Source organism: Carassius carassius, chromosome 13 (genome assembly GCF_963082965.1).
Source record: "Carassius carassius chromosome 13, fCarCar2.1, whole genome shotgun sequence".
NCBI classification, from domain to species: Eukaryota; Metazoa; Chordata; class Actinopteri; order Cypriniformes; family Cyprinidae; genus Carassius; species Carassius carassius.
The window spans coordinates 23738333-23761332 of record NC_081767.1 but is presented as its reverse complement, the minus strand read 5'-3'; the positions used below and the strand labels follow the sequence as shown (position 1 = coordinate 23761332).

General features: G+C 40.5%; 1 protein-coding gene across 1 annotated transcript in view; it reads left to right on the top strand.

Moving 5' to 3' along the window:
• Window positions 1-440: 440 nt before the first annotated feature.
• Window positions 441-23000, top strand: part of LOC132156150 (transducin-like enhancer protein 3-A) — a 29668-nt gene continuing 7108 nt past the window's right edge. The window contains exons 1-12 of the mRNA XM_059565033.1: window positions 441-842; window positions 1315-1472; window positions 2120-2220; window positions 2988-3051; window positions 4855-4899; window positions 14076-14138; window positions 14308-14412; window positions 19647-19845; window positions 20341-20348; window positions 22355-22477; window positions 22570-22620; window positions 22767-22919. Of these exons, the coding sequence (XP_059421016.1) occupies window positions 1449-1472; window positions 2120-2220; window positions 2988-3051; window positions 4855-4899; window positions 14076-14138; window positions 14308-14412; window positions 19647-19845; window positions 20341-20348; window positions 22355-22477; window positions 22570-22620; window positions 22767-22919 (936 nt within the window). The 5' untranslated portion in view covers window positions 441-842; window positions 1315-1448. The remainder of the gene's footprint in view (window positions 843-1314; window positions 1473-2119; window positions 2221-2987; window positions 3052-4854; window positions 4900-14075; window positions 14139-14307; window positions 14413-19646; window positions 19846-20340; window positions 20349-22354; window positions 22478-22569; window positions 22621-22766; window positions 22920-23000) is intronic.

Below are 23000 nucleotides of genomic sequence, written 5' to 3'. Positions count from 1 at the left end.
TTCAATCGTGACCCAGAACACAACGACAGCTTTAATATGTGTGTAACCGCCTCGTCATCATTTCATTTTGTTGTTCTCTTAAAAAATTTAAAGCAGAATGCTAACCTACTTTATGTAAACACTAACGTTTGAGCCGACATAATAAATAATCGTGATTTTAACACACTCTGTCGATGCTTTTTTCGTTTATAACGACGCTTGTGTCTACACTGTGAGTGTATTAGATCTCCAAACAAAGACATTTACTTTGACATCGGACCACTTCGTTCAAAAATACCTAGAACTACACTACGAGCTACCTGTTCTGATCTAAAATGGCGAGTATGATATGATGTCATGCATCAGGATGCAGTCCCCACGTGGGGACACAGTCCTGCGATTGGCCGGCAGGGCAAAACTCTCGGTTCTCTCATCTGATTGGCTGGCAGAAGGTGCTCTCTCAGTGGCTCAGCCCTCGTGTCAGTAGACTGTCTGTGTGTGGCACAGGGTTGCATCGCTGGACGAAATGGAAATGCTCAAGCGGCGAAGAAGTACAACGTTACACTTTTAAACATTCCAAACCTCTTCAAATTCGGAAGTATATTTTTGGCACTGTTTTCTGGGGATTACACGGACATTTTTTTTCGCGCCGTGGAGTTTGGTGTCTCTTTATTGCTTTGCCTCGAAGAAGCTGGTTCTGATCGAGTTGCTTCTTGTGATAGAGCGAGCACACGAGAGATGTTCGCCACCGTTCGCATCCAACAGGAACCGTATCTTTCTCTCAGATTTTGAAGCAGTAATTAAAATTTCAGAAGTTATTGGAACAGTGGAAGTGTTTCGACAGTACGGACGCACAAGGACAGGTAACGTACAGTGGGCTAGCAGGTTAGCCAACGACAATAGCTTGTTATCCAACCAACCAAGACTTGAAACGCTTCTCACACACATACACTGACTGGGCTCCTTATCACTTTGTCGACTCATTTACGGTGTTATTATTCGGTTTTCAAATAATCTGAAGAGCTAGATGAGCTCCTGTCAAAGTGTCAACCAAACAAAGAAATATATATTTTCCCCCATTAATTTTCATGGTTTTCTTTAAAGTAGGGGAGCTGTTGTTTCGCTCGAGCGCTCCGCATGTATTTTTCCCCTCTGACACAATGAACGGAGTTGTTTTTAAAAGTGCATGAATATACGTTATGACGCTCTTATAGAATTCTTCTCAACCGCAAGTTTAAATGTTCTGTCTGTTAAAAACTGTCGTTTTAACCCTCTGTTTGAATGTAACGGTCTCCTCCTCGTCTGTTTGTTTATTTTTCATTGTTTGGGCTACAGCAGCAGAGATCTGAGACGATTTTTGCCCCCAGCGTCCAGTGGGCTTCGTGTCCGGCTGATTTTTACAGTACAGTGGCGTGCCCGTGGACACCCCCACCGAATAGACCTCCAATAAATAAAGGATACATTTCGAGATGTATCCACAGGGCCGGCATCCGGTAAGTGCATCTTGAACTGATATGGAACATAATTGCTACATCTGCATCAGTTTAGCAGGAGAGCATGGGCATAGCCGCCCGTCCATGACGAAGGACATCATGATGTGCAGCTTCGTTTGATTTGCTAAGCCCTGGTGCCTGTGATAATGCTTTGAAGTGAAAGAACAGGGCGGTTGGAAACACAGTCAAGTGGCATAAAAACCCCTAACGCCTAGTGTCAACAAAGTAGTTGAAGTTGAATGGTTAAGAAATCGTCTTTGTTCCGTAGTATGTTTTCATGAGCACCTGGTTTAGAGAGAACAAGGGTGAAAACAACAACATTTTTACAGGCGCAGTTTGGCACGCTTGGACCCATCCAAGCGATGCGACCCCATTTCTCCCACCGGTGTTTATGTAAGGCACTAAAATGGCAGACCCAGATCTGTAAAGATTCCCCCCGCCTTTGTCAGAATGCTACTGGTGCTTCAGCTATCTCCCAGATGTCACTGTAGCATGGATGTCACCCCAGCCCTTATTCAGGCTGAAATATTAGAGCTGCTCTCCCAGGGCCCAGAATGCATTAGAGCTTCGCTCTGCAGTCGGTGGAAAACAAATTTGGTTCTCTGAGGATGTAATTGAGTTTGATTGATGTGATGGCTGTCTTTCAGGCGCCCCACCAGCCTGGTCAGCCAGGCTTCAAATTCACAGTGGCAGAGTCCTGTGACAGGATCAAAGACGAATTTCAGTTCCTGCAAGCCCAGTATCACAGGTAATAATTTAGAGTTATATGCCTGTAAAATAGCTTGTAGTATTACCACTTCACCTAATTGTGTTTCATGGGCAGAAGGGAGGAACGCTAAGTATAATTCATGTTTTAAAAAATTAGTGGTGAAAATGAATTTATTTTTTATCATATGAGGTAGAGGTGCATAATGTATCGGCACCATATCGGTAATCATGGATAATTAAATTTACATGTCTTTCTTCCTGTTTTTAGATTATTTTAGTCACCATTTAATGTTAATTTTAAAGTGATGGTGCGTGACTACAGTGAAGCTTTACCCTTTAAAACTACAATAAAAAAGGGTCTTTTCTTGCTACAACAAGGACTTAAAATTAAGTTTTTATTTAATTTAGGTATTTTTTCTTTAGTAAATTTCAGTGAATATATTTTATTTGAATGCCTTAATACACTTTAGCCATACAAAATGTAAAATATTTGAAATTAATTTGTTATTAGATGGATATAAATTCATATTTTGTATTATGATTATTGTTTTAACAAACAGTCACATGTTTGATATCGTCTATCATATTAAAATTAACGTTTTGGCCCAAATATAAAATAATAAATGTATTTGATAAAATGAAAAGAATAATTTAAAGTGTTAAACTTTTTTTACTATTTAAATGAACCCCTGTAAAATGTGTACTTATTTGTTTAGCTTCATGTTTGCCATGTGGATTATTTTTGTGTGTGTAAGCAGTGAAAACAGAAGTCTGTTCAGTAACTGATGTGTTTTGTTTTCCTCTTAGTCTTAAAGTGGAGTACGACAAACTGGCCAATGAGAAGACAGAGATGCAGCGCCATTATGTAATGGTAAGATTAGCCAATATGTGAGATGCCATTAGCTAGTAGCTGGGGTAAAGCTAGATGCCTTGTTGCGTGTCTCTCTGTATGTGTGTGTTTTAGAATGTGTTTGTGAAACCCCCTCTGAAGCTTTTAGTTCAGCCTCCTGCTTTATTAAAGGGCCCTGACTGACTGCTCTTAGCCTTGGGCCCTTTCATACACCAACCCTTAGCTGTAGGGGTCAATGACCACAGCATTGTCCCCTCTTCTCTCTCCCCCTCTGTTCTCCCCCTTCTCTCTACCTCCCTCTGTGTGTGGATCTGATTATTCTCCAAGGAGACGTTGCTCTCAGACAAATGCATGGCCGTAAATTGGGTGAGGGGTGATGGAGGAGTGCCAGAGGCGTCTGTGGGAAAATACTCAATCGTAGCAGAAATCCAAGGTCTCTCCAGCGCTCTGTCATTAGCCCCTTTCACACTGCACGTCCGACCCGGCATATTGCCGGAACGGGTCGGGGACCTAGTAACATTGCCCGGTTCAACCCGGGACGAGCACTGTGTGAACAAAAGCCAGATCTAATGCCGTGTCGAAGTGATGACACGCGTTATCGTGCGACTCTTTTACCAGCTGTTTTGAAGGAAGATCAACGTTCGCGACGAAAAAATATGTGCAAACTGTAATGAAGCAGAAATCAGTTAGTTACTCACTTTCCACGATGACGCCAAGATCGTTTGTTTGCTTCAGTGAAAGTATAACGTGCCTAACGTTTTCGACTCGTACATTACATGTCACGCCCCGATGTCACGTGTCGTTACGGGATCTTTACGGGTTGTGTGTGAAAGCACGCACATATCCCGGCTAATCACTGGCAGTGTGAAAGTGCAAAATCTAGTGACCCGGGAACAATTGCCGGAACACTTTACCCGTGTATTTGCCGGAATGGCAGTGTGAAAGGGGCTTTTGATAACCAGATTTTAAGCACAAACAAACAGCTACATAATTTAAGTGTTAATCTTAATCACAGACTTAATCATTTATGCAACACCAAAGCCCTGAATTCAGTCGTAGATGTTCAAGAAATCAAAACAGCCTAATGTTAGGATTTGTGATAGGGAAAGGAATAAACAAAGCTTTTCGTGGTGTAACTAAACAAGGTTAAACTGTGGAAGTGTATTCTCTTATCTTGTGTAAACATGTGAGCGATGACTTTAACCAATACCCAGGGACGCTAGTTAAACATTCCATTCACAGGAAAAAGCATGTCAGTCCGAAAGGAGGAGGAGAGGTTAGGTAAACACCATGTAGAATCCCCACACTTACTGTTTGAGTTGATAGTGTCAGAATCTAGACTTGCAGGATCGCACTGAGATCAGGGTGTGTTTGATCTTCTTTTTATTTTTGTTATTTTATTTTTTAATTAAAACTTATTAGGTTTAATGTCATAATTGTCTGTTCTTTTTTTCTAGATGAAAAATTTTTTTTTAGGCCAGAAATAGCTCTTTGTGAGTAATCATCATAATTATTATTTTAAATGGCTAAAAATTATGTGTATAATTGGTCTAAATGTGGGATCTCTGACCTAAAATCCAAGTGGAATTTCCATTGTGTACTTTCATCTGTGTTATACAAAGAAGGAGAAGCTGTGCAGATATGAGACACTGTTATGGGACATGGTTTTGAAGTATGCATCAAAAGCCTGTTTTCCTCTTTTTCCCCTCATATTTCACTAGAATCTGACTTTCTTTTCCCTACTCTGTGATGTGAGGTGAAATTGTTTGATGTGGCTCAGATTGAATAAAAAAACTGAGTATTTTTAATTTCTCTTTCTTTCAGTACTATGAGATGTCCTATGGGCTGAACATTGAAATGCACAAACAGGTATGTAGTCTTTTGATCCCTGTTCACACAGTCTCTGAGTCACAGAGGATCCGTGCGCTGTGTGCGTAGATGTCAGTCAATGCAGTCACACTGGTGTGTTAGGAGACAAGTGAAGTGCACTCCGTAGAGATGATGAGAGAGAATGTGGACTGTGTTCTTTTGAGCAGCAGTTAGAATCAGGCTAGAAGTCAAGACATTACATGCACACACAGAGTCAAGTCTCTTTTCCTGCTTGTGCTGAGTAGAGTGGCCAGACAGCTTTGATAAGATTAAATCCAGGACTTTGGCAGGAGGGCTGTGTGATTTAATGACTAAAGGGTAGGGCTGGGTATTGTTCAAAATCTTTCGGTGGCAATTTCGATACCTCAGTTTCGATACCGGTTCCTAACGATACTTTTTTCGATACCATATGTTTTAAAATCCATTTCAACATCAACACAAATACATTAAACACAAAACTTTTATTTTTCACCTTAATTAAAACAAATTCTGGTAACACTTCACACTCAAGATAACATTATTAATACAACTGGTTGTGCTTTTTGGGTAGGGGTGTGCCATTCAGGGGCGGACTGGGACCAAAAAGTTGCCCTGGACTTTCTGGCCCACAGCAGCCCACCACATCATAACGCAAATGCCCCTGTTTTGATGTCATTTTTTAATTTAATATTTAAGTAAACAGTTTGGGGATTTCAACCAATAGGGCAACTGATCCTCCGTCGAGAGAGAGAAAAAAAAAAAAAGAACAGCAGCTGTTCATTTAGCGCATCCTAGTGAGCGATACATGTTCATCAAGACACAAACATTCTTCTAGAACTAACACTTTACATTCAGTTAGCAGATCCATACAAATCATGCATGAAATAGAAGTTTATAAACTCAAACGATAGCTTTATGTGCTTTACAGATGAACTTGAAGTCTTTATTCATTCGAGATGTTCAATAATAGATAATCTTTGGCTCGGTAATACAAGTTCATGATCCGATTAGTGAACCGATGATTCTTTTGAGTCAATCTTTTAAAATAATAATTTATTTTGTTTAACGAAACCAGTGTGAAAACCAGTGTTTCACAAACTGGATAGATCTGAGGTGCAGGGCTCGCAAAATCGTTATCCCCACGTCCCGGGGCTATTGTCCAGTCCGATGGGCTATCGTGAATAGTGATGTAAAATTCCTAACTTGATTCGCATTGTTCACTCGTTGAAGGGGTGAAACGGATCGTAGTTGATCGTTTGCACTTGTTTCTTAATATTGCTGATTCAAGCATTTTAAACAATTTGCGCGCGTTCGGAGCTTGCGCTCACTCATTCAAAGCACGCGCTGCGAGCAGCATTTTAGACAATGCGCTTACAGAGAATGAATTAATCTTTCGCGTATCGTAATTTCTGAATAAACACATACACACACAATTATATCAAAATAATTGTCTCTGCAAGTATTCTCGTAAACACAGTCGGTTATGTTTTAAGTGAACGTATACAGTGGCCTGCTGCTTAGAGAAATTCGCTGTACCGGATAAATCTCTCTCTCTCTCTCTCTGTTTTTTAGACGACGTGAAAGGGGGCGTGTTTCAAGATACACAATGGAGTAGACCAAACTAAACAGGGAGGGAGGGCAAAACACTCATCCAAACAAATGCTTCATTAAATTGGTGGTATTGCCGACTTTGGTTGCAATACTCTTATCGCATATGTTGCACTTTGCTGACTCGGCATCCACTTTTATAAACTGTAGCCACACTTAAGACCTCTTTGGCATTGTAAAACGGAAACGTTTTGAGAAAAAAACAACTACACTTGTGTTGTGGGACTGCGAGTATCTTCAGAAATCCTCCCCGTCACGTCACGTGGTGGTGGACAGCCAATCACGGCGAATTTAGGTCCTTACATGCACGTATGCTACAAGCTCACACAGACACAGCCGCTTGGCAAAAAAAAAAAAAAAAAACACCGGCCGCTTGGCTTTTGGAACCGAAATTTGGCACCGAAAGATAAATAATTTTCGATACTCATAGTATTGAAGTTTTCCGTTCGATACCCAGACCTGCTAAAGGGAGCAGAGTCTGAGGAGTCCCTATTATGTCAGCACATTTAAGACAACCATTATAAATTTACGCTAAGGGAAAAATCGACCACCATAAATTCATCCCCTCCAATCAATTTTTACCCTACGTTTTCTCCAGGGCGGCAATTAACATGTATTTTTGATAATTGATTAATTGGTCATTTTATCTCTTTGAATTAATTGGATATTCCATGTCTTTTCCAATAAGTGCCTAAAGCCAGCTCAGTTAGTCTAGCACAGTACACAATAGTGTTTTTTTATTTTAAATTAGTGCTAGTATTAATTGGTTAGGTGTTGACAAAATAGACCTTTTTTGAAAGTGGCAAAAGACTCCGCTGCTCGGATTGAGATGGGTCCTTCCACATGAAACTATATGACCTATTATGACCCTCTTTGAAGTGCTGAGCAAACTGTTGTGATCTTTGCCATTTTTCAGTTTTTGCCCCAGAAATATATATATATATATATATATATATATATATTTTTTTTTTTTTTTTTTACTGCTTCAAAGTGACATCACTGACAAATATCCGTTATCAATGCACAGTAGTGAAGCGGGTCCCGCTTTTATTAAATTATTTGGCCCGCCCCGCAAATAAAGTAACATTTCTTTACCCGCCCCGACCTGCCCCGCGCATCGGGGACATCACGGAAGTTACGTTGCTACTTAGACCTTCGTATCGTAACCTTATCAATATAGGCTATAGGTAATTGCACTATGATGGTTCATTCATGAACAAATCCTTTAGGTAAACGAATCGTTCTCGTTTACATAATCCACTGACCATAGACAGTAAAAGACTCATTTCCCGTTCACTGAAGTTCCTCCCACAGCAGCGCGCGAGCACGGCGCTATTAGCAGTGCATGCGCAGCTCGTGAACAGCTCTGTGAACTGTTTCATCCTGTCAAAAAGAGTTACTCAAGAGGTGACGGAGCATGTGACTTGTTGAATGTAGGGAACGAATACGATCTTCTCGTAGGTGAAATAGTTGAATGAACTGATACATCTCGTTCGTGAATGAAATGAATGAGTATGTTTGCGATCATGTGATCATGCACACACTTTAATAAAGCCAAATCAGTTTTTGTCACAAGTAAATACATTCGTTGACTTAAGACATAACACATAAGACACTCTTTTTCGCCAACTGCTGGCGTATTTGTGTAATATGAAGAAATGGTCACTGAAAGAATCAGTAAATGAATCATTTTGGTGAACGAACTGAAAATCAACGAATCTCTTGAATCAAAATTTCCACCACTAAATTCCATGCAACATAAATGGATTTTTAAAAATTTTGTTTTTAGTGACCCACCCCAGCCCGCCCCGCAATAAAGTGACAATATCTCAACCCGCCCCAACCCGACCCGCGGGTTATGAGACGACCCGCGCATCACTAATGCACAGCACAGACTAATCAACTATGTTCATATTATTAGCAACTTATACACTCTGCATAATGTTTGCTGAATGAAATCCAATGCTTGTTTTTTACTCATTTTGGGGTGCTGATTACAAAACAGTTCTGCTTTGTTTTGCTTTTGCACATCACGCTTTAACAAAATATTATGTGCATTTCAGAATTTTTGCTTTCGAAAACCATTGTAAGGTGAAGAAGTCTTTTATAATCCCTTAAGCACAGAAAAACTTCCACAAAGATATGATTCCTATCTTCCTCTGAGCTTGGATATAACTATTTGTTTAATTCTCAGCCCATTTTTACACGTGGAATGGTCTATGCTATGCCTCCAAGGTTAGAAATATGGCCAGTGACAGAAGAAAATGCAAACATGACACTGATCCTTTCTACTACATCTGTGGAAATATTACTACATCCAAAAATGTATATATGACATATTTTACCAATTATTTATTTATAAACTTATGTTTATGTAACTTTCTTTGACATTAGAGTATTTCAACATATTTATCACACCTTTGCAGATCGTAAGTTAAATGATACATTTTGAATACTTTGTTATTTGACTGCTTTGGGTTTTTTTTTTTTTGCTAGATTTTGTAGTTTTAGGTAATATTAGGCAAATAATATTTTGCAAATAAGCCTTTTTTTTATGTGGGGCAGCAGCATTGATTTTATTGATTTATTTATTGATTCATTCTAATATTGTAAATTTCTTTCAAATTTAGGGTTTTCTTCCACGGTATTTATAAAGCCTAATCTGATATATCCTGACAGTATTGTGACGCATCGCACATTTCCTGTCCCCTAGATACTAATGAGATTGTACTGTGCACTAGATGTAGTTAGGCCACCTCAGAGACAACCCAGCTTTCTCAGCTTGCTCCCCTTCTTCACCTTATGAAGTTTAATGGCATCAGGGAGGAGCTGGTGGATGGCGATCCATCAGTGTCCATAGTCTCTGCTCTTCTCTGTCTGTCAGGCACCTTGCCACTTATCTCCCAACTGGCAGCTGAGGGACAGAGGAGTGAGAAAAAAAGAATAGTTAGAGAGGGGGGGGGGGGGGGGGGGGGGGGCTTGTGTAAATAGGTTAATCAACTGATCCATTTTAGCACCTTGACTTTTATCAGGAACCACCACAGAGCCCATGGCTGCACTATTGAATAATTCATCTGACGTTGCCTTTAACTTACTAAAGAAGAGGGAGCTAATGGTGTTCGTAAGCAAACACGCATATCCAACCCTTTTATACAGGTCTATTGCTCCAGGTTAAACTGAACCTAGGAGCGGATGGCAGGCGGGGAGTAGTTAACCAACCGAGTTAGTGAAGATTGCCAGGTCCACACCCCATTATTCTCAGCACTGTGGGTTTAATTCTGACCATCAGGCAATCCGTTTCCTCTTCTATTAATTTGTCTCTGGGCACTTTGTATTTTAAACAGTCGTGGCATAATGCAGATTTCAGGATGCGCGTTTGTGTCTGATACCTACAGACAGCCATGGTGAAGGAGGTAATGCTGCTGTAATGGCAGCTGCTCCACGTCAATGAGCCGCTGTGATGACTGAGGTGTCCTCACAGTGAGGCTTATTTTGTGAGTTTTTTTTCTCACCTGTTGTGAGACTCAGAGGGAATCTCCTCGCTGTCAGACCCAGATTGAGCCAGTCAAGCCCGGCTTGACACGGGGATGCTGATAAATGATTTATAAGGGGTGCCCTAGGAAGTGTTTGCTAACTGCTGGATTGTCCTTCTCTATGTGAGCCAAAGCAAACTGACTGGCTCAGTGAGGTGAGTACACAAAGCCTCTGTTAAAGAGGAAGTGGGGTTGGGAAACCGACCCGCTCCGTCACAGTTTATGGTGGTTAGGTCATGAAACCAGGTGAACCTGTACAATGACACTGCAAACATATGCATAATAGAGCAGGGCTGTTGTAACAGGGCTATTTGGAAAGGCTTAGTATTAGTGAGACGAAAAAAAAAAAAAAAAAAAACCTACAATAGAAATCACAGGCTAGCCAGCCATGCAGCTCTACTAACGCCAATCAATGCAGGTAAATTCTAATGTCAGTTATGAACAGCGATGCAAGTTAACAATCCTGTTAAGCTCGTGCCCTCATCTCCGGCACACACATATATATAGACTTGTTATGACATTTTATACCTTTACTACAGAGAATGAGGCTGTCAGAGAGCATTACCACCCTCTCATCCTGGCAGAATACAGGGGCCCATCAACCCAGCTAGGTCAAGTATTGTTTGTGATGGAGACACATGCCTGGAAGGGCCAGTTGTTTCCCTCTATATTCAATGCTCATCAGTGTCTCACTCCATTCCGCTGGCACTGATGGCAACAGACAAATAGCTTTCAGCATGCCATTGACAGCCTGGCCCTGGAGTGCTCTTGAAATGGTGCTAGACAGGTCCGAGTACCTATAATTGTGTACCAGAGCGTGAAGCTCGCCACTTAAGAGGCAGGCTTTCATCTGCTTAAAGTGACATCCTATTTTTATCCACAGTTGTAGCTAAAAGCTCTGCTTGTCCAGTTCAATGCTCAGCATGGCTTTCATCACATATTCATACATTATGTGCAGCGTATGCCGGCTTTTTGTGTACGTCACTGCCATCTGACATGTTTTCCCCCGACAGTGGGATTGTTTTTGCAAGATAAAGCATGAAGCTTTAGAGTGAGTGTCAGATAAGGCAACCCTTAACCTCACTCGGCCAGCTGTCAACGTCGCGTTAAGACCTTAAGGAATGTGTTCGATGCTCTCCAGGCCTCTCAGCAAATCCTGTCAAATGTTAGGCTGCTATTGATGTGGTTTATCTCGGCAAATAAGGATTATACACTGAGCTGGCTTTTCAACCAGCATTTTTTTGTTGATGCATTCTTCAAGTAGTTTTTTCCAGAGTGTAGTTGGGTGTCTGAAAGCTAAACTTGTACCCTGCTTTGATCCAGTTGCTTTGGTGAAATGCAACACCCAATCTTGTCACACCTAGTCACACTATAGCTTTCGAGAATGTATAAAGCTGATTTGGAATGCAACAGTATAGATTGATTTTAGATTACAGTGACTGGTGTTCATTATTAATTTTTGTTCTAAGAAAATCCAATTTGCAATTTTATAGTCTGCAAGTGTCTTAAGCACTTACACAAAGAAGTACTTTAAACTTTTAACTAACATCAGTATGATCAAAGATACATTGTGCCTTCATAAATGACATGGATTTTTCCATATTGATGTAACATCATGTTTTTGATATGGGCTAGTATCTATAAACTTAGATTATGCTCCACATGTCCTTGTTATATGGTCTGCTATAGCATATTTAATGGTCTGCCGGGGTTTACTTAACCATATTTTGCCTATAGCTTGACCCGTCACACGTCTGAATTCCTTTGATTGGAACAAGCAAAACTTTCTTGGTGTTACAGAGTATCTTGTCAAAAAACATTTCTGTCTGGCTCCTGCAACTGCTTGGCATTTTCGGCAATATGTTATAAATAATTTCCTGGTTGGCGCAGCACTTCGTGTTTGCCATTGAAATGAAAAATAGAGCCGAAATCCCTGTGATATGTTTGTGCTCCGGCCCTGGGGTGAACTGAGCCTCATAAATTCTATAGATGATGTATCTGTAGCAGAGTTATTTTTCAGAGGCTTTCCCCCCTTTCTCCTTTGGTCTCAGGCAAAGCCAGTGCCAGACCTGTGATGTGAGCTCCTTTCATCACTGGAAGAGGCTGTGATGTCCAACGTGCTGTGTTCCTGCTAAGGAAGAAGGAGGGAGTACATCCTACTGTAGCTGCATGTAGTCTTCGGGTGGAGAGCCCTGGCTTTGCCCCCCACCCTTGCTTTTTCATGTTGTGTGTTCTCGCAACGACCCCACGTCATCGTTTTCTATTGCTCGCCTTTTTATCCACCATTCGGGTGCGGTACTCATCCAATCGACAAGCCGAAAATTCAATTTAATGACCTGCCTGTGTGCACGTAATATGATTTTACAGGCTTGTTACGGTCAAGCTGAGGTACCATTTGCATAATGATCGGCGCAAGATAGGAGATTGGGCCTGCTCTGCTACAGTTGCCATGGCAACGGTCAGGCGGGTGGAGAGAGAATGAAGGTCGGGTCCCTGCGGTGGGCTTGATGAAGGGGGGATTTGGGGGGTGGGTTGCTGAGAAATTGAAAAAGGCGGGGTCTGGAGAAGGCAAAATAGGCCTCGGCTCCTGACAGGTCTGGACGTAATCCACCTTTGTTCATTAGTCAGAAGTGACACATTATTGTGATGTGAACATTTTCTGTTCTATTGTAAAGGCTCACCGGAACGCAAATGTTAAGGTATCAGTGTTTCTTCAGGCATTTGGCCCCATTTTTTATATAAGGAATGTTTTTTTCCCTTGTACTTTGTTGTATAATTTTTATTTATTATTATTATAAAAGCACAGAAGCTCAAAGATCCTGCAAATCTTTTGGCTCTGACTGCAATTAAGACCACGTGTGTACAATTTTTGGATGGTGGAAATTCATAAATTTGGGATTTATAAAACAGCTTTTTTTTGTGGTCATCCTTAATGTCTTTTATCACATTCGTCTGCTTCCAACATGTCCTCAGGGACATGCATTATTATTTAACATCTGCTAAACAACAGGAGTTGGCAGTCTTTTTGTTGTGGAGACATGTGAAAAATCTACTTCTGAAGGTTTTCTTTTTTTAGGGCAATTACATGTCAGTGGTAATTAGGGCTGGGCTATATGGCAAAAAAAATCATATCTGTATTTTTTTTGATGAATTGCAATATACCGTATATATCTGTATTTTTTTTTTTTTTTTTACATTTTTCTATTTGGAAAAATATTTTTTTATTTTATTTATTTATTTACATCGTACACAATGTTGTCCACTGAAATAGAATTTATATTAAAGGCCATGAAAAAAAATGTTGTAAAAAATATCCATGTAGGCTACGGACTATGTGCAAAAAAATCAAAATAAAATCACATACAATTTTAACATTACAATCTAAAAACAAAAATAATGCTTTTTAAAGGAGAAGATATATTAACTAAGTTAAAAATGAAAAGAAATAAAAACAAAAGCATAAGTTATTTGCATTATATTTTGATTAGGCACTCATTCACTGAAATCTGTGAAGTTTAGCGGAGAATTGCATGCAGAAAGGTTCATGCACTCCTGTAAGCAAAATGGAAATACTTCCTTGATGTATTGTATATTTCTCATACTATATCGCTTAAAAAGAATAAATCTATATATTGTTCAAACCTGATATACCACCCAGCCCTAGTGGTGATTATGGTTAATGTTTAAATGTGAAGCTAAGAGGGCAAAAGAAAGTCTTGTGTACTAGTAGACTGTACCTGCAGGCTGATGGCAGATGAAGTGTAATGCTGCTCTTAACACAGCTCCAGTGTATCTGGCTCGTTCTTCGTGTGGTTTGGAGTATACACTCATCGCAGCTGTGCTCTCTCTCTCTCTCTCTCTCCCCTGGGCTCTCATAATGTTTTAAATATTTCACATGTCAATATCACGCAGTTTGGAGTGTGCCGAGTCAAGCGGTTCTGATTGCTGTGGTAATTGGCTTAATCGTTGGGAAACGCTAAAAAAGGCTAAATGGTGCACTTTAACAGAAGTAAATTAACCCTTTTTTAACTTTCCCTCTTTCCTTTCCTCTTCCAGACCGAGATTGCCAAAAGGCTCAATGCGATTCTAGCCCAGATTATGCCTTTTCTGTCACAAGAGGTGAGCTTCTAAAGTGTCTTTTTTTCTTTTATTTTTAAGAGTTTTAGATGCAGTATTTCAAGCTTTATAGGACACTTAAACCGTATTGTTGGTCCTAAACTGTACTATTTATTATTATCATTTAAGATGGTAATACCACATTTAACCACATTTTCTCTCTCTGTTGCAGCACCAACAGCAAGTAGCACAAGCTGTTGAACGTGCAAAGCAAGTGACAATGACTGAACTGAATGCTATCATCGGGGTACGTGGACTTCCCAATCTGCCCCTCACCGTGTGTATACCCCTTTAATTACTTTATTTGTCCCTAAGAATGGGGCAAACCTGCATTGTTGTAGATGCAAAATAACCCTATTAACTGATTTAATTATTAATTTTTTAATTAGTAGCTTATTTCAATCATGTGCAGGTTTGCCCTTACAGTGAATTGCTTTTTAATGTTTTAAATCTATATGCATGCATCGTGTGCTGATTAAATGTATTTGTTGCTTAAGTGAGGAAGTGTATGTATTTATAGTAGTGATGCACCGAAATGAAAATTCTGCGCCGAAACCGAAAATTTAGGATGCACTTGGCCGAAAACCGAAACTGAAGCCGAAAATGGCTTCTTTTAAAAACGTATATATATATATTGCTTGTATTTAATGGATCTGAATTGAAAAATCACAATATAATAATCAAACTTTTATTAACAGTTACATAACAAAACATAAAATATTTTTAACAATAAATATAAATAATAATTATTCTTCAAGTTTTATGTTCCATTAAAAATTGTGCAAAAAAATCCACAATTTTGGAGATTTTTGCAGGACAAATGCTACATATTGCAACTTTGGTGTCCTCTCGTATAGGGCTGTCACTTTTGTGAAAATAAAAACCTGTTCGATTTTTGAGACATAGGCAAAGTGTTCATTGAATCGTTAGTAAATTGCCTATATTTGACGTTGATCCGTTTTTCAACGCCAAATATAGGCAAATCCACCGACAACTAAACAGGCATTAGGGCGAACGTAAAGAGGGCGCTTGAGACGCGCACAAGTCAGCAATGTGGACTGCCATAACATCAACATCATTGATATTATGCACTAATAGGCTCTGTGTGTGTGTGTGTGTGTGTGTGTGTGTGTGTCAGAACCTGCAGTTGCTGTGTGACGCGCGTTCGCTGCGAGCGTATAGTGACGAGCTGGACGCGCTCCGAGAGAAGGCCGTTAAAATCGATTCCCTGTTTTCGTTTTCGAAACTTGTGTTGGTTGGTCCGATCGATTGTGCAGCTTTTGTGACAAGCTTTTTTTGATTGTGACAGCCCTTTGACATGCTTAATCTTTGATAGGCAGACGCGTGATAACAGCTCGACCGTGAGTGAAACCTAAGCGTTTGCGCACGGATGGGAGGGGCGGGTGACATTCATTTTCGGTTTACGTTTTCGGCTGTTTTTTTTATTTCGGCCCCGAAACCGATAATGCCATTTCGGCCGAAAATTTTCAGGGGGCCGAAATTTCGGTGCACCCCTAATTTATAGGCATTTTAGGGTCAGAGGTGGCGTTAACCATAAACTTTGTCATTTAAATTTACAAAACTATTCAAAAAGAGAATTATGGAAAGTTAACAACCCAGTCCATTAAAGTGATGGATGATTTGCAGCAATCTCTGATGAGGTCTCAGTTGTTTTTCCTTGCTTTCGTTTTCTTGGCCCATAGCCACATTGTTTATCTAATGTGCAGCCGGACACTGTTGACCAAGCTTTATTTAGTCTCCACTATATGTGGCATGAGTGTGCTTAGCATCCTCAGTTTCCTGAGTCTGCATCTAGAAGTTGTTCAGTGCTCTCTTTAGAGCCTGGATACCTTTAATTAGATCAGGTTTTACAGGGGAGTCTCATTCCTCTTTGCTGACCTGGATTGTGCTTGGAATTAAAGACAAATAGGATCTTGCACACATATCCCTGAGCTACTACAACTATTCCTTTCAGAGAAATGCCCACATCTGCCTTCTAATAGTCACTTATTGATCAGGGGCAAGTGACCTGGATCCTTATCAATATGTAGGGAAAAACTATTTTGACCTCTGTACATCCAGTAGTAAGGATAGCTCCAATCTGCTTAATTAAGAATTGCTCCACAGCTGAAGAATCTGATAATGGTGAGGTGAAGGTTTGAGGGTGGGTTTGTGTTGTCAGATATTGGAATTCAATTAGATCCTGAGCATTGACACTCACGCAGAGTTAATTCCTGGAATCAGGTCTGAACGGGGCAGTCATGTGGTCGCTCTTAAATGCCACGTTATCTTCAGGAAGGATTACCGTCTGATAGCTTTGATACAGCAGACCAACTTCTTTTAGGAGCCATTTAAAAGTTCAAAAGCAGAAAAGGTACTTGCTTGTCTGAGATTAGTTTTTTTCTTTGAGTAGGACATTTGTAATTCATACAATAGGGCGTGTGTGCACTAACGCAGGTGCCAGAGTCCTCATAAATAGTATAAGGAAGAGGTGAGGTGTGAGCCACACACACACACACACACACACACACACACAATCACTCTCAGAGCAGAAACCACCAGCATCTCTTATTGATGAACCTCAAGGCCAGTAATAGGATGCATCTAGGGCAGCGGCTTTTTTTTCTGCTTTGCTATGACTTTGATCCGAGGTCTTAAGATGGCCTCCTCCGGCAGCTCAGCATTTCTTCCCTCACCAACAGTTTGTGTGTTTATCTTCTCTAGCCTTATTTATTTTAGAAGAGCGTAAGCATTTCTATCCACATTTTATCTTCAGTTCTTTCTCCACATACTTCCTCACTGTTCTGTTTTGCCTGTTCTGGTTATCACAAGTTTTTAGGCTGAGGTTGAGTTTGAAGCTTTTAGTGGTATTGAATATTTATTTGCTGGCTGTATAAAACTAAGCCTCAGTGAATATCTTGTTGATTATAATCCGCTTTTTATTCCTTCATTAAGATTCCTAATAGAACGTGTCATTAGACTAGTTTGTGATCCCTCCTTGTCTTAAGACTTTTTGTAGGGTCTTTGAATGACTCTTTAATATATATATATATATATATATATATGGCATTAGAGTTAGTAAGTTTGATTCAAAATGTTTTAGTAAAACAAAATAGCTGTTTTTCCTACAATGTACTGTTGTATTGTTGCATATATCAAAAATTATTTTCCTTCTGTTTATTTGGTTGAAAATCAATGGAAAATATTTTTACTGGATAATTACTGTTATACGTTTTGAGCCAGTTTAATTAGCTGTTTGATTGAAATGTTGATTCTTCAAATTAAAAGAGAATTCTGCCATTTTAGAACAACTAAATATATGTTTATATGTATTGAATTTTGCCAGAAGGAAAAAAACTAAACAAAAAAATCCATCAAGATAGTATTATTTTGGCTATATTACCCTACCTAGTGCAGTGGGCAGCCAGTTTTACCATAAGTCATCTGCTGTGGCTGTATGGCTGGGTCTTTATTAAGACCCTCTTGTGCTGTGGGCCCAATTAAGTGTGTTTGTTTCCAAGAGGGCAAATCATGGGGCTTTTTTTGAATTCCCTCAGGTCTGCATGTTGCATGGTAACTGCACTAAACTTAGGATTGGGCTGTTTAACACATACACCTGAGAATAGAACTGGGCGCTTGTCTGATTTAGCCACTTATCTTTTTTATAAGTTCTTTGCTAATTGTTCACACTGGTCCTGCATTCATTGTTTTACTGTAAGAGGGAGAGATTAGCACTAGTTGAGATGGTCTTTATGCAGGAATATTAAATTACTGGAGACATTTATTTCTTTATATTCTTGCCTTCATGGCCGCGTCTCTAATGAGGGTTCTCTTATTGTCCATGCATATTACACATCCGTGGCTCATTAGCTGGAATGAGCAGGGAAGGTTCTCCCCCGTGAATCAACTGCTTCTTTAATTTCCCATGTGGTCAGTTGTCATCTCTGAAGCCTCACACACTAACCACCTCTTTTTTTTTATAGCACTTCATTTCACTTCCTGACACATTCACATGAACAACATAGCACCAACACTGTTTCTGTCTTACAATCACTCACTTCCACTCGTCTCACTGTCTCTCTCCTTTTCTCTTGCCCTTTCACTCTCTCATCAAGAACATGCGCCCACCACCCACGCTCAGTGTCTCAGTACACACACACACTCCCTTATCACATCTCCTCACAGATCCACACTCTGAGGTACAGCTCATAATTGGCTTGGCAGCTCTGTTGTGTTGGGGAGGGTAAGGTTGCAGGTTTAAATCCCAAGCGTAGCTCTTCTATATACCATTCGCTCTCCTGCCAATCTCAAAGGCCCCGAGTCTCAATATACAGCCAGCTGTGCAAATAATCCGCAAAGCTGTTAGCAATTATACTCACCCCGAATAAGGACCTGTGATGGACATCTTAATAATGATTTACCCACTGGAAAGGACAAGCTTTTGGAGCATTCCAGACTTACAAATTACCCTTTAGTATTGATATTTACTTATGGCATGGCATTAATGACCTGCTGATAATTCTGAAAGGTTGTACCACCGTGATCGCCATGCATAGCCAATAACATCTAACCTTTCCACGTCAAGTGGGAAAAAAAACATGTCTGTATTCTGGAAGAATGACCGTAAATGGTCACTGATTGACTGGTGAGGTCTGTGAAAAGTTGGGCAGTATGTGCTCTCACAGCAATTTGAATAATTCATTATTCCTGTGGATGCTAATAAATTGTGGAGGCTGAGATTTGTTTTGTTGTTGTTTTTTCTTTACTGGTGGCTCTGCTAAGTATTATTTAATGTTGCTTAAGCTGCTCCCTTCTTATGATGAGTGGTTTTTAACTCTCATCAGTTTCCTCCAAGCTTTTCAAATATTGATGGCGGTATTGGAGGCTTGAAAACATGCCAGAACAGGACCCCTCGATCTTGGCCGCCATGCTCGCACACACACAAAGCTGAGCCCAGCTGCTGTTGGAGTGGTGTTTAAAGTTTGGTTTTCTCGAGTGACTCATACTTTGTGTAATAACCAGATCCAAATGTGAGGGGAGTAAATATAACCGTCCAGTGTTTTGATGGGGCTAAGGAGCAGGTGGTTTTAAGCCAATGAGCTGACAGCATTCCAACATCTGCTGTCTTTAAACTGTATCTTAAATAGGGCTTGACGACTCCCTTTAGGAGAGTGTGTGAGTGTGAGAGTTTTATTATTTAATGAGTGAATTTGCATGGTTTTCTTTGTATGATATTCCACCGAGTTTGTTACTGTTGACCAGGAACCTGAAATGTAAACTGACTAGATCCACAAAACAGATTTCATATTTTCAGGATAAGATCCAAGCAATATAAAGATGGCTTTGTTTGCAGGTTCCTCAAATATGACTTGAATGTATGTGAGGTCATAAATATCCCTGTACCCCCACCTGTGCTTCTGAATTGGCTGCCCAGACGCCGTGCGTTTAGTTTGTGGCATGGATTTCTCTACTCTTTTCCCTCTGGCCCACTCGTTGTATGTCTCTCCACAGCAGCAGCTCCAGGCCCAGCACCTCTCACACGCTGCCCACGGCCCCGTGGCTTTACCTCCCCACCCTTCGAGCCTTCAGCCACCAGGAATTCCAACAGTCACCGGCTCTGGCTCAGGCCTGCTGGCTCTAGGAGCACTGGGAAGTCAACCACACTTGCCGGTGAAGGATGAAAAAAACCACCATGACCTAGAGCATCGAGGTAAGGAGAAGACACACACATTGCTCTCATTTAAAGCCAAAAGAATGGAACATTAGTCGCTCCGCCATATAGACATCTTGTGTGAGTCAAACGCTTGTTCATAAGACCCACCCCCCACCTTATTCATTGTTATTACAGCTCTTATAGGTTGCTGTCATTATCAACCATCTTCGGTTTGCTTTATAAGGCTACTTTATTCTCATAGCTTGCCATTTAAGGATGTAGCTAATTTTTAGAGAAGAACTGAGTGTATCAAGCGATCGAGCATACACATGATACTTTCTGTGGCTTGAATGAATTGGCAAGGTTAATGAAAGACATTTGCTAATGGTTCGCTAGTCGTATTGTATACGTTACAGACATATTCTACCTGCTAATGAAATCTACTGGTAACGCTGATTGTCAGTTGGTCAGGGTAACTGACTTTTGTTTATCTCTGTTTTGTCTTGCTATTCTGCCTGTCTTTCAACACCAACCGGGGTCTACTGACTACAGAGAGCACAGTGAGTATCAGGTTTCCTGCTGTCTCAGTTGTTCTCTTCCTCTTTATAGTTGTGTTCCAAAACCTAGTTAGCTGCCTACATAATCAGCAACTCTGCATGGGAGTTTTGATTTAGTTGTTTGAAGTAGTTTGGAGATAGCATGATTGAATGAGATATTACTGTACATTTTATACATTTGTTTTTTTTTTCACTTGGTCCACCATTTTGGTTTTATTTAGTGTTTGACTTAAAAATAAACTGTCCTAGGAAGCAGCATAATTAAGTTGCATAGCGTTCTGAACAGCCTTCGTGTAAAGGGCACACCTTAAATGATGCCTTAATGTTGCCTCCGTAGGCGGTTCACTAAGTTTTGAAACCGAGCAAATATGTCTTTTTTTTACTGGGTGAAAAGCACCTCTTGGCCTATTTCATGCCTAAGAAAATTTCCATTAATGTAAATGTCAAGTAAGATTCTTCATCCTGAAGCACACGCAACTCGTGCACGAAATGTTAATCTCCGTTCATTAAAATGACTAATAGAGAAACAAGCTTTTTATGAAATAAGCACTCGCATCTCTCCACAGATGGGAAATCACTCGTATTACAGCACACAGATTAGCGTAGCTCTATAATTTCATCACAATTAAAGACGACGTTGACTTCCTCCCTCCTTTGTGGGATTTATTTTATCCCTCTCCCTCCACTTGTTTACCGCCCCTCTCCGCTTTCTTTTGCTAGCGTGATAAATATGTATGAGCAGAGGCGCAGGAATTGTTTTCCTCCCTCTCATCTCCATGCCCTTGTAAAAGCCATTTATTCGACGGGGCTTAAATCTCTCTGATGGCTGATTGTGGCTGTGAGATTGGGTTTCTGCTGGCCCGGCGAGGTCTGAATGGGTGCAGTCATGTCTGAAGGAAGGGGAGCTCCTCTGGCGGTTAGCAGTCCAAGCGCTGTTGTGTACTTGCTGCTGTCGTTGTCTAAGGTCATCTGATAGCACACTGGTGACTCTCCTTAATGAATCACACTAAGCATTTATTTGGAAGGTCAGACATCATGCAAAGAGAGTGAGAGAGACAGAGACTATTGGCTGTTCAGCCCAGTCTGCTACTTCATCTTCTCAGCTTAGTTTCCTTTTATACTTCCAGTGATCTAGCCACATTTTCCTTCTGTTAATCTTGTTGCCTCACACTGAGCAAAGGCTCTTGGGACGGTATGAGTAAAGCTCTAGGAGCAGGATTGTTTTGAGAAAGTGCCCAGAGAGCACTCAAAATCCTTTTGAATATGGAGCGTGCTTGCTAAATACTATGAATTCATGAAATATTCTTGCAACGTATTGTTGTATGAACAGTGACCACAGACAGAGTTGCCCACCATTTCCTGTGGCATAGAAGTCCCTTTTTACATTCGCCCACCCTAAAGTCATTTTCTATCAGGAGCGCAGACACACAATGTACTGAGAGATGTCCAAACATGCTACAGAAATCAGTGACTATTACATGCTCCCACACTCACAGCCCGAGTCAGACTTCTCACAGATAATGGGCTGTTGTTTGACACTAACGTGCTGCTCATGTCTTCCTGAAGCTGTTTTTTGTCTCTTTTAGAAGATGGAGGGAGTAAGGTGGAGGAAGGAATGGAGAGTGGTGGGGCAGTGAACACAAGCCCCTCTTGTGTCTGTTTAACTGTCTACTCTGTAGTGCAGCCAGTACATTTTTCTGTGTTTAGTCTACTGTGGGTTGCTAGATACGGATTTGCGAGTCTCACTGTATTATGTTAGACCTGTTTTGGGTTTTTGAGTCCAATAGCTGGAATGGATAAATTGCTTCTGGCTCTTTAAGTGTGCGGTTTTGGAGTGATAAGAGCTGCTCTGTCCTTGATTCAGCCTACAGGATAGCAATTTTGAGGTCTTGTGGAACAAAACACAGTTAAAATCCTACCCATAGATCTACTTGTATAATTGAATGAGTTGGGCTAAAGTCTGTGGTCTGATAGCACATTTTAATACTTCCTCTCTTTCTCCTTCTCAGAACAACTCTATTTCTCCATCAGACAGCCTGCGCACCACCAGCGAGAAACACCGCACTTCCTCTGATTATAGCTTGGATTCCAAGAAACGCAAAGTGGAAGACAAAGACAGCGTGAGCCGATATGTGAGTAATGTGACATGGACATGTAATATAAAATTCTTCTGTAACAAAATCCCAAAAAGGGATGCTAACTAGATGGCTTGTTTTGTTTTCAGGACAGTGATGGAGACAAAAGTGATGACCTGGTGGTTGATGTTTCCAACGAGGTGAGAAACTCATTTTATGTTGCAACTAAATTATTAAAATGTTAAACATAAAATTTCTTGTGCTTTTATTAATTCAACTGAAATGTTATACTTAACATATTTTATTTTCAATATTAAACTCATTCCTGTTATATTTTGTGCTCTAGGACCCTGCCACACCCAGAGCCAGCCCTGTCCACTCGCCTCCTGAGAATGGCATAGATAAGCCCCGCCCAGCAAAGAAGGATACACCCAACAGTCCTGCCTCTGTGGCCTCCTCTGGCAGCACCCCGTCCTCTAAAAACAAGGAGCATGGCCATGTATGGATCCCTCTCTCTCTCACTCACACATACACACGGGCTACACTTAATACCGAATGCTGCATTTACGTGTATCAGCTC